This window comes from Galeopterus variegatus, unplaced genomic scaffold, assembly GCF_000696425.1.
Source record: "Galeopterus variegatus unplaced genomic scaffold, G_variegatus-3.0.2 Scaffold20, whole genome shotgun sequence".
In the NCBI taxonomy this organism is placed as follows: Eukaryota; Metazoa; Chordata; class Mammalia; order Dermoptera; family Cynocephalidae; genus Galeopterus; species Galeopterus variegatus.
The window spans coordinates 797,389-810,069 of record NW_007726131.1 but is presented as its reverse complement, the minus strand read 5'-3'; the positions used below and the strand labels follow the sequence as shown (position 1 = coordinate 810,069).

Genomic DNA, 12,681 nt, shown 5'->3' with positions numbered 1-12,681 from the left:
ACTACCTGACCTCAAATACAGTACATGTGTTACTGTTTTTGACCCCAAGAATTCCTAGTGCTTTATGCTGATAGCTCCTGTGAGGCTCCGGGAGAGGGGTCCGGCACAGTTTCCCAAGGCTGTGTGTTCCCTGGAACTCTCAGAGCACTGACTCACTACTGCAGAGGAGGAACACTGTTTGGGAAATGCCACTGTACTCATCACTCAGGATGGGGAGAATTCCAAAATGACATTTTCAATCAGTGCTGGCAACATTCTATACTCAGATTGCAATAAAGCGATGACTGTTCTCCCAATTCTCCTTGGCTGATATAGCTCTGAGGAATGGAATGGAGCAGCTCACACAGTGAGGACATACCAGTGATGAGTCAGAGGCCAGGGTCACGTTGCAGGGAGAGCCCTGCAGAAATCAGCTGTGGTCAGGGCTCAGAGCCATGGCCTCCCCACTGCTCACCGAGGAGGGATGTTCCCTGCCTTTGCATTGGCCTTTCCTACTGTATATGGACAGAGATGGCTGTTCCCTTGCAAGTTGCTGTATCTTCTCAATGAATGTACTCGCTCTCAGCTGGAGTCTGGCTTACTCACAACTGGAAAGCCAATTTTCCTTCCTTGATGCCTTCTTCCCATCTTTCTTCTGAGATTCATTTTTTCAAAAAGTATATTGAGTACCAACATTTTAGATGCAGCACTCAACGTGTTAACTCAGGGAATCTAATGGTGAGCATGACAGCATTCCTGGCTCCTTGAAACTCCTACTCTGGGGTGTGTGTGTGTGAGAGAAAGAGAGAGACAGGCACAGCCAGCGATGGATAAGTAAATAAGTATTTGTAATAGCCATTGTATTTCTAATACTGGTGAGGAGAAGGTGCCAAGAGCACTTGAATTTGGGACTGGAGGAGTCCTTCCTTCTGCCTGTCACCTGTTTATCCCAGACACTCTAGGTGTCTACCAGAAGCCAGGAAATGCTTCTGGTAGACACCCTGTGCTCCATGCTGGGACTCAGGGCTGCATAAGGCACAGCCAAAGCCCTCAGGAGCTCACTGTCCAGTGTTTGCAGGTAACTCTGCTGCACAGTAATCACTGCTAGAGGAGGCAGGGATGCGCGGGTGCAGGGGCCAGCTGACAATTTGGTTGCGTGGCAGGGGAGCTCAGCACAAAGGCCTATAAAACACTGAGGGTGCTGCCACTGAAAAAGACGTCTATTGGTGATGTAATTATGAAATCACCTGCCCTTGGTAAAAATCCTGATATAACTAAAATGGCTATTGTCATGGTCAACAACCACCTAAAGGTGGCCAATCAAGTGACCTCTTCTCTTTTCTCCTCCCACCCAACCTCTTGGCATTTGACGAGGCCCATGAAATGCTTTCCTCTCTTGGCTTCTGTGTTGTCATCCTCTGCTGCTTTTCCTGCCAAACCACTGGCCATTCTCTTCAGCCTACCTCTAAATAGATGTTGACTCTTCCCTTTTCCAATCCAATCCAATCCAGTCTGTCAGCAAATTCCATCAGCTACCTTCCCAAAATGGATCCTAAGCTTATCCTTTTCTCTCCATCTCCATGGCTACCACCACGACCTGCTATCACTAGCTATGCACTGGCCCAGGCTCCACCATAGCCACAGTGAACTCCTAACAACATAAGCCAGGTGATGTTTCTCCCTCACTCAACAACCTCCAGGGTCTTCCCACCACACCCAGAATCAAACCCAAACTCCAGACTCTGGCCCATGAGACTGAAGCTCTGGTCCCTGCCCGCCTGACGAAAGCCCTCCAACACGCTGTGCCTGACTGCTCTCTGCCAGGATGCTCTTGTGCCAGCTCTTTATATCGTCTGTGTCCATGTTTATGTATTTAACATACCAGAAGTAAACTTCTAGAAAGCCAGGCCCTTATCTGTTTCATTCACCACTGTAGCTGCAGCACTAAACAATGCCTGACATATAGTAGGTGTTCAATATATTTTTCAAATAAATGAATGAATCAAAACCATGTGATTCTGAAGAAGGTAATACAAGAGATTCAGGCTTCAAGAAACAGGCACTGAAGAGATTATGAGAAGTTTTTTCAATTACAGATGAATTCAATAATCATAAGGTTATAAAGATCCTATTAACCTATCTTTAAATTTGAGCTGAACCATTATATCTGCTGTGTGTTTATTTGCAACATTTCTGCTCAATTCATAGAAATATGCAAAAAGGAATTTCACTGAATATGGAAGCATTTATCTACTGTTTGTGGGTCTCATGGATCTACTTATTTGTTGGAGATGAGAAACTACAAGCAGAACTGATGGGAGAATGTGCGTGGTACTCACTCAACCTCTTCCACAAGCTTCCTTCTTTTTTACTTTCTGGTATTTAAACATCTATTTCAAGTGTTGTGGCTAAGGCTTTAAACACATTTACAATTACTGATTTATTCCTCCCTTCCCCCTTCTCTCAAAATCGTGCTGAAGTTCTTCACCTATGCCAATCAGCAGACAAAATCAGTGGTGTAGATTAGGAAGGTAAGAGATAAATGAGGCTCACCTGCCCCCAAGCACCTGTCATGTACCCTCCAGCATCCTGTAGATGATGAAAATGGCATTTCTGCATTAAAGTTTAGTCGCAGTGTTGCAGGTTAGTTTCAGATCCCAAACATTCAACCAGTATAGAGGTTAAAGCGCTCTGAAATCAGACATAGGTTGGAATCCTCATTCTGCCACTTTTATCAGCCTGATCTTGAACAAATTTCTTAAATCCTCCAAGTCTCCCTTTCCTTGGGTGTGTGAGATAAGGAGAACACAACCATAGCTCCTTAGGGTCATGACAGGATTAAATAACACACAAAAATGCTTAGCACATAGTCAGTGCTCAACAAGTGTATTAGCTTTATTGCTATTGTTATTTTTATTTGCCATTATTGGAATGAAAAGAAAAGCCAGGGTTTGGGGCCATGTCAAACTGCTATGTTCTGCACTTAGCATTAAGTCTAAATTGAGCAGCAGTAATTTCAAAATATAAAAATTTGAAGTGGAGCAAAACATAGTCCTACTTAGTTGTAGATTCTCTCAGTTGTAATGCTTGATTTAAGGTATAACCACGTGTTAATCTAACAGTTTGTCATTTTCTTCCTTGGGATTTCCTTAGGATCTATCCACTGTTTCTAAGTTTCACTGTCTTAATATTCTTATTTCATCTTTCCATTGTCCTTAGTAAAGTTGCAGTCGCATGATGGATCCTAAGGAAATCTTCATGATACATCCTATGGAGCCCCAAAAATATATCAATACCAGGAGTTAATTCTGGATCTGGGATACACTGATCAAATTAAGTTAAAAAAAATCCTACTAACAAGATAAAGTTTGCACAGATTCACATGTTCTTGCCAAGTCTTATTAATTAATGCTGTCAGACTTGACAAAGAATATGTTCCACGAGACCAATTTCCTTTAATTATTTTATACTTCTCTGGTGTAAAATAATCTAGTCTCACAAAACACAACTAGCAATAACAACAACAAAAATTTAATCTCAACAAACAAATCCAACTTAATTGACAAAAAAACCCAAGCAATCAAACCAGGCAACCCAACACCTTCAGAAAGGAAGTACTGGCAGGATAATTAGCTGGGTATGATATCTCTGATGTCCTGGAATCCCAGGGGTCACTGACATCAGGAGGGACTAACTTTCTCTAGGGCTCAGAAGCACAAATGGTTTGTGTCCTCCTCAACCAGAGGTCACCTGGAGATAGACAAAATAAAAAGAACAACTGCAGGAAACCTTGGTAGCTCATTAATTAAGCTCCCATGTGTAGCTCTGCTGGGCTGGGCTGCTCTCAGTATCCAGCCAGCATTGGCATCTGGATCGAGGTGCCAGCCAGGATGTGCCATGTCTCGCTCCAGGAGTGAATCCCTGTCACTCATTTATTTTTGCTGCTCAGCCTCTCTGCTTTAGCTCACAGTTCATTAAATTCTACTGCATCACCATCAACATGCAAAACAGCTACTTGAAGGGCATTCAAAAATATAATCAGAAGAGGGAATAAAAAGCCCTCTTTGATAAAGAGGGAAAAAATTTAATCCTCTCTTGTCTATTGAATGACATCTCGGTTCTTTGGTTCTACACCATTATTTTAAGTAGCAGTGACATCTCAGGATTATCTCTGCGTGACGGTGGAGTACGGGATTGTATGGTTCTCCGCTTAGAGGTCCAGTGTCACATCTGGCTGAAAAATTCTGTAGGGTCTGTGTACACGGACGAGTTGTTTCTTTTGTCATTTTTCTTTTTCTTTTTTTGAGGTGGAAAGAACTGCAACTTTATGGACTTCTCTAATACAGCTTGTTTTACGCTTTGCCTATGCCTGTGATGGGGAAAAGATCCTGACGACCAGCTCTGAGGAAGTTGAAAGTAGTAAACTTACTACATGTGGCTGTGGTTCCACAGGAGTCATTTCTGGGCTTAGTGTGCACATGCACACACACATACATTTTATCTTGGAAACAATTTTAAATCTAGAAAAGCACAGAATATAATATAACAATTGGGGCATGTTATATTTTGTGGAGGTGGTTCTCAACTGGGGGTGACTTTGTTCCCTAGGGGACATTGGCGATGCCTGGAGATATTTTTGGTTATCAAGACTAGGGGTGGGGTGGGGGCTGCTATTGGCATTTAGTTGGTCAAGGCCAGGGAAGCTGCTTGACATCTTATAATAATACACAGGATGGGCCTCACAACAAAACATGACCCAGCTCCAAACGTCAATAGTGGACCTACTGAGAAACCCTTCTCTACAACAGTTAGTTATGTAACTATATAAGAAGAACAGAAAAAAATCATACTCTCTTCATTTAGGCAAATCATACAACTTCATACATATTCAACCCAATTACAAAACTACAACTTGGATCTACCTATTATTTTCTTTAATTACAATATTCTAAATTGATTAAAATACACAATTACTAAAAGTAATAAAAATATTTTTTTCTATTATAGGCACCTGGCACGGCCATGTTTTCGCCTTACTTACATGCCTGTGCACACATATAGAGAGCAACCCCTGCCCCTGGGACTCTTTTTTTGGAAGAAATGGCAACAGCACTCTCTCTGGGCTGGGGTTAGGACCCACCACAGCACTGACACAGAGGAAGAGTCACAGACGTCTCCCTCTCCACAGTCGTCACAAGTGAAAACGCTTTGAACAAGATTTCTTTATAAATCTCTGTAGCTTATCACTCAGTTATTGATAGCACACCTTTCTTTAAAAAAAGTAAACTTTGCTCTACCACGGTGCTTTCATATACAAGTTCCTTTAATCATCACGAAAACCTTATGAGATAAACTGCTATCCCCATTATAAGAAAAAGGAAACTGAAGCACAGAGAGGCAAAGTAACCTTTCCAAGTTCACACAGGTAATAAAGGGTAGGGCTGGAATTTGAATCTAAGCAGACTGATCCCAGACAGGTTACACTCAACCACTAGGCTACCCCTAGGCTCTCACATCATGCCAATGCGTCAAGCCACAACTTGGGATGCACAGCTGCGAGGGACAGAGATGTCCACCGAGTGGGATGAGGACTTCCAAGGTGGGGCTTTCTACTTGTTTCCCCCTTCCTATAACTATCCCTAAATAACATCATCAACTCACCTAAGGAAGTTTAGAAAACAACTAATCCCTCAAAATCCCAGACCTCCTGTATAAAAGTTTAAAAGCATCTAAAAGGCTCTTGGCACAGACCTGGGGAACAGACCTGAGGAGGCCAATACAAGACTGTGGCTCCCAGAGGGCCCCCACCTCCATGCCAAGTAGAGGGTCTCCTGAGCAGTGGCTGCACCAGTTTTCTACTTCTGGTACGCCAGCTTGGGGTACAACAGCAGGAGCAGAAGGATGGCGGCCCGTCCTGGGAGGGGGTCTTCATGTAACCCTGTACGCTATGGCAGAGGCTGGACGGACCTCGGCGGGGAACCCAGAGACATACTGGAGCCTGGCGACATTTCTACAGGAGCTGACACTGGGGCCTCATGTGAATGTAAACCCGTATCGGTAAAGCCAGATCCTCAGGGCTCCTAGCAGATGTGAGCACACTCAGGCCGACAATTCTTGCCTGCAAGAGTGTGGGAAGCTGAAGATGAATCACAGGCCAAAGTCCGTGGCTGACCTCAGAGCACATATCCCCTGAGACAGCGCAAGAATGAAGACAGGAGGCACTCGACTGAATTAGTTTTCCCATTTTTCATAAGAAACATCCAACTTAATAAAAAATAGCCACACTTTATTGACAATAATAGCTACCCTTCCTTTATTTCCTTACCGTGTGCCAGAAAACTATACACACTTTTCCTCTGTTCCTCACAGGAACTCTGCAAGACAGGAACTGTCATTATTATTTTATAGATGAGGAAAATGAGGTTCAGAAAGGTCATATAATTAGTCCAAGGTCACACAGCTAGTAAATGTTAGTCAAGATTCTAACCCAGGTCTGTTTGACTCCAAAATTCATGATTTTTCCACTACTGCAGTCTATTTTTCACACTCCTATCGTGATATTGTGGTATAATAAGAAGTATATACTTGGTCTTTGTCCCCAATTCCTGGAACAGAGCGCCTAAAACCCTTCTAATTTCCTGAGTGATAGGAGCATCTTTTCTTATATTTGGTCTTAGCTCCCAGTTTCTGGACACAAGAACTTCTAAGACCCTTGGGAGCTCTGGGGTATGTGTCTTTTTGTATGCTAATGAGATGACAGATGGCTGGGGGTCCCTAAACAGTTTTAGGATGGGGACTGGTCACTAGAAAGACCAAGACATGAAGAGAGTTAATTACCAATGGCCAGTGATTTGATCAATCATGCCTATGCAATGGAACTGCCAAAAAACCCCTAAATGATGGAGATTCCCGACTTGTGAACCCATCCACCTGCTGGCAGGGTGGCACACCCAACTCTATGAGGGCAGACGCTCCTGTACTTGGGACCTTTCCAGACCTCAACCTATGTGTCTCTGGCTATTCATTGGTATACTTTATAATTAACCAGTAAACATAAGTAAAGCATTTCCCTGAGTTCTATGAGTTGTTATAGCAAACTATTGAACCTGAGGGGGTTGTGGGAATCCTCAATTTGTAGCCAAGTCGGACAAAAGTGTGGGTAACCTGGGGACCCATCACTTGTGACTGGCGTCTGCAGTGGGGGGCAATTTTGTGGGCTGAGCCCTTAACCTGTGGGATCTGTGCCAACTGTGGGTAATGTTAGAATTGAATTAAGCTGTAGGACACCCACCTTGTGTCTGCAGAGAACTGCTTGGTGTGGAAAGCCTACATACTTGGTGTCAGAAGTGTTGTAAGAAGCAGTTTTCCCTTAACCACCAATTTCCAAAGTCCCCAGAACCAACTGCCCACACACACACACACACACACACACACACACACACACACACACACACACACTCTCACACACTTTTTAAAATTTAACTGGTGCACCAAGAGCTTGAATGCCCATGCACCCATAAAAAACTCATTTTCTGGGTGCTGGGAACACAGAATTGATAAGGTGCATCCTGGTCCTGTAAAGATCATAGCAGCTGAGACAGTCCGTAGATAATGCTTGGCAGAAGGTAGGACATGGCACAGGAGAATGGAGTTCTACGGATATTAAGGTGGGAGAAGCCCATCCAGCTGGGGCAATGGGGAAAGACGCCATGGGGAGAAGGGGAGGAGAAAACAAACCCTGATCTTCACACCAGTCATTTCATCCCAACAACCCCACAAGGCAGGCAGCACACCCATTTAACAGACAAGAAAATTGAGGTAGGGAGAGATGAGGTGACCTGCCCAAGGTCACATGGTTAGTGGGGCAGTCATGTGAATCACTTTGTCTCATGTTCTCTCCACTACATCAACAAACTTCAAATGATGTTCTATGGAGGCCTGGCTGGAGGTGGGGGGGTGGGAGAAAGTCAGGAAAAGGCCAGGCAGGTGAGTCTTGAGACCCCACTCCAATTCAATCCCAATGGCTCTGCTTTCCACATATAGTTACAGATTGGGGTTGCATACGAGATTCCATTTGGGAAAAAGTGCTACTGCTAACCAAAGCAAGTTCGAACCCCTGTACTATGATGTGCTTCCTGGCAAGTGAATGGGTTGAGCCTTGGAGTCTGGGAAGGGCAGGAAGGGTCATGTAATTCATGTAGAAAGGCAGGGAAGGACAATAGCTAAGCATGCATGTCCCTCACTCTGGATCAGCCTCTATACCTGCCTAGCTTTGAGATCTCGGGCAAGGCACTGCACCTCCTGAGCCTTAGCTTCCTCGGCTTCAAATGGGTATGATATTAGCACCTACTTTGGGGCTGTCGAGAGGACTACCCGCTCAAAGACAGTGCCTGGAACTTGGCACACAGCATTTTTTTAACGTATTGAAAATAGCCAGGCTAGTCATATAAGGTAAAACAACAAGAAAAGAAATACTATTATGGGCTGAATCTTTGTGTATGTTTCCACATCCCCCAATTCATATGTTGAAATCCTAACCCGCACTGTGATGGTGTTACGAGGTGGGGCCTTTGGAGGTGATTTAGGTCATGAGGGTGGAGCCCTCATGAATGGGATTAGTGCCCTCATAAGAGGGACTCCAGAAAGTTCTCTAGCCCTCTTTTTACCTTGTGAGAATATAAGGAGAAGATAGGAGTCTGCAACCTGAAAAACAGCCCTCACCAAAACCTGACCACGCTGGCACCCTGATCTCAAACTTCCAGAACTGTGATGAATAAATTTGTTGATTATAAGCCACCCAGTCTACGGTATTCTGCTGTAGCAGCCCGAACTAAGACAATCATGAAATTGAAGGAGGAATTCTCAGGGAAACGAAGAAATTCTCACTCTCCCTGAAGAGCTGCTGTGGTTCTGAGCTGTGCCTTGCATTCTCTGCTGGCCTGGATACACAAGGTTTTGTACCATTGGGACACACCTGAGAGATAAGGAATGCTTCAATGCCTAAATCTGCTGAGCCATAGTTGTTTCCCCATTAGACTGGGCTTCAAGGGATGGGGTCAGTAACCCCAAAACTCCAAACTAATTTACTGCCACTGCTCAGAGCAGGTGGCCACAAAGCCATTGGCTCTCCCCTAAACTGAGACTTGACTCTTGCATCAAAAGCCTACAGTAGAGGGAGGCACATGTATCTGCTACACCAAGCCCTGGAATTCTGCAGAGCAAGTGGAGTCCTGCATCCCAGGTCTCTTTCAGGATCCTTCCATCAAAGACTGTCAGTGAAGGTTCTGGTGGCTTACAAAAGATTGTAAACCCACAAAAGCCAGGATTTTTATCTGTTTTGTTCATTGCTAGATCCCAGTGCCTAGAATAGCAGCACGTCCCTGTGAATGAATGAATGATGACCACATCGGGGAGGAGTTAGCATCTGCATGCTCATGAAACACACAGAATCAAACGGTCACAGAGCAGGCCATTCCCTGAATGACTGCCTGGTTGCGACCTTCTTGCCATTGCTCTGCTTCAGATTTCCCACCTGTCACCTCAGCTGGTAGCCCCACTGCCAGGCCTCTGACAGTTTCCCTCTGGAGAAGTTTGACCTTTTCTCTCTTCTAGGTGGAAGAGAGAGTCACATGCTCCAGCGCACTGAGCAAGAAGGTCGACTTGTGCAGAGCACACGACTTGATTCTTTCATGCTCACTCTGCCAGAAATAAAAATGTTACCGAGCTGTATGTGCCCACAGAAGTCACCTCCCCATGAAAGGGACAAGGAAACCAAAGCCCTGAGACGTGAAGCAGGTAGCCCATGGACACAGAGCTGGACTTGGCCCCTCACCATTAGCACTTTCTAGGGCCCTTTCTCTGCCTGTGCCAGTCAGAAAGTCTTAGACTAACTCACAAAGTACCCCCTTAAGCCTGGATTCTCTTTCTACATATTATGAGCACAAAATATACTTACAGCATATACAAAGATACAGGTTTTATATATATATATGTAGATATGAATATCATATACATATACACACACACATATTCATAGATGATACTAGTATACACACAAACTATTCTATAGTCCCAAACACATTTACTGAGGAGCTTGGATAAGCTCAACTCCCTTATTTTATGCCTATTTATCACAGAATAGCGGTAACCGAAGGGGTGGGGGAAAGTCAGAAATACGGAATGTGAGAAAGGAGAAAAATGTGTGTAATTTGCAAAAGCACATTCAATATTATAAAATTGTTTTGATTTTTTAAGGCACAATATTGAATGTGCTTTGAAACTTTAACAATAAAGGATGGCATCCAGATTTTACATTCATCAAAAGGGGTATGGCTTAAATAAAAAGACTGGGAAACACTGCTCTGGACTCACAGCACAGTATAGCTTTGGAAATCATCTGGTCCAACCCCCTGCTAAACATTAGGAAACTTCCACCCAGAGAGGTTAAGTGACTTCCTGTCCGAAGTCAAATGGCTGTTTATTCACCCCTGAGGGGAGTGGCCAAGTGAACTTTATCTGTTATGTCCACAGCATCTGCACTGAATGGGAGTCCAGGGTTTGCTATTGACCAACTGAAGGAATTTATTCCACCAAGGATGTTAAAGCACAGAGGGAAAGTGAGTTTCCAAACACACCTGGAGTTTTTAACAAAGGGGAGTCTTGGAAAAGGAAGTAGAACCTGAGGTTTTACCTACACACCCTTTGCTTGGGGCAGCGTCCCAGTGGCCCACGCACTGGGCTGCTCTTGGCTCCAGCCCCATTTTGTGTAAATCCATGGAGACCTCTTTAAGGGGGAGAAGTATCAGGATGCAGGAGTGATTCCTCAAGCCACTGCTCTGCCCTCCCCTTGGTCACCTGCAGAGGCCACCGCCAGTTTGGGTGGATGGTTTCTGTCTAGTCCCATCTACTGAAACAAGTTCCAGGTTTTCTCATATTTGTTCTGACAGGTCTGAGCATTTCAGCACAAAAACTACAGCTCCTGAAATAGTGACCCTGCGAGCAGAGGCAGCAGCCCCAAGAAGAGTGTACCCACAGCCTTGGGCTGAGACAGACACAGGGCCGGGCCCCATCAGGGAGCCAAGGGGGAGGCGAGTGTCCCCGGAGCAGCGGCTGCAAATGCGTCCACTGGGTGCAGGAGTCCACTTACCGCAGTGCGACTGGAAAACCTGTGGCTTGACGACCTGATTACAGGCACTGCACACTACGAGATAGAAGTCGTCATGTGCTGGATAATGGCCAAATAAGTGCATATCTGTGGGGGAAATGAAAACAGTGTTTTTTGAAAAAGCAATTAAGTCTCAGAAGGTGTACAGTTTCCTCTTGGAATTTCTTCAAGGACAGTTTTTCACATGAGACACGCAGAAAGCCAATAATCCTTACTAAAGGGAACGTGGTCTGTCATGACGCAGCTCCCCAACTCTCAGGGAAGCAATTGCCTCAGAGTCCCTCCTCATGTCGCCCTTGGAAATGGCCTGCTCCTACTGCTGATGTAGTCGATAGTGTCGAGGGATGCCCTGAGCCACACACTGTGGGAATCACACTGTCCTGAGAGGGAGCTCAAGTGTCAGCTGGGACCAAACAAGCCTCTATTTCAAAATTGTGGGGGACTCCCCCAAACCCGTTCCTATAGAAGCAGTGGTCCCTCAGGTGAGTGACAGGGGCCAATGTGGCTGGGATGGACACAGGAGTCATCCTGGCCTCAGTGGCCACTTGGGTTTCCCTATCACCCAAAGGAGACGCAGAGACCAAAGGAATCCTCTGAACAAGTGGCTTGTTTATTGCCATCATTGCCATTATTCATTTGGTGACTATTTACCGAGTGCCCACGTGCACCAGGCACTGCGCTAGGTGCTGCGGAGCCTGGGGAACAAGGAAGGCCCTGCTCTCCCGGAGCTTGTGGTAGCAGAAGAGAGAAACATTAAGCAGATGATCCCACTAGTCATCATGGATTGTAGCTGTGATAAGTGCTGGGAGGGAGACGTGTGGAGTCCCATGAGAGGGTGTGGCAGGTGCACCTGACCTAGCCTCAGGCGTTGCAGCATGCTTCCCGGACGAGGGGCCCTGTCAGCCGAGACCTCAGGATGAGCAGGGGGTAGAGCATCAAAAGACTGGGGTGGGGTGGCTGGGAGGAGAGAAGTTCAACGTTTGAGCCCAGGAAGGAGGTTTTGAGCCTGAAGGAACCTCTTGCCTGTTGGCTGGAACAGAACCAGGGGAGAGTGGTGCTGGCAAAAGCCCAGAAGCTGTGAGCCTTGTGGACCAAGGCAAGGATTGTGAACCTGATTTCAACAACAATGGGAAGCTACTGAGGGTTTTTAGGCAAAGAAGTGATGTGATCAGATATTTACTATTAAAAGATCAGTTATGTGGCATATACCTAAGAGACACGAATGCATATGTCCACATAAAACCTTCTACACGAATGATCGTAGCAGCATTATTCATAATAACCAAAAAGGAGAAACGACCCAATACCCATCAACTGATGAATGGATAAACAAAATGTGTCACATCCACACAATGGAACACTATTCATCCATGAAAAGGAATGAAGTACTGATACCTGCTACAATATGGATGAGCCTAGAAAACATTATGCTCAGTGAAAGGGGCCAGACACAAAAGTCCACATATTGTATGGTTGCATTTACATGAAATGTCCAGAAAAGGGAAATCTCTGCTTGTCTTGGGCTGGGGCGGGGGGGG

At 45.2% G+C, this 12,681-nt stretch overlaps 1 protein-coding gene across 2 annotated transcripts in view; it reads right to left on the bottom strand.

The window, feature by feature from the left end:
* ATXN7L1 (ataxin 7-like 1) overlaps positions 1-12,681 on the bottom strand; it is a 219,869-nt gene that overhangs the window by 126,926 nt on the left and 80,262 nt on the right. For both annotated transcript variants that reach the window (XM_008567926.1, XM_008567918.1), the window contains exon 3: positions 11,126-11,230. In XM_008567926.1, the coding sequence (XP_008566148.1) occupies positions 11,126-11,230 (105 nt within the window). The remainder of the gene's footprint in view (positions 1-11,125; positions 11,231-12,681) is intronic.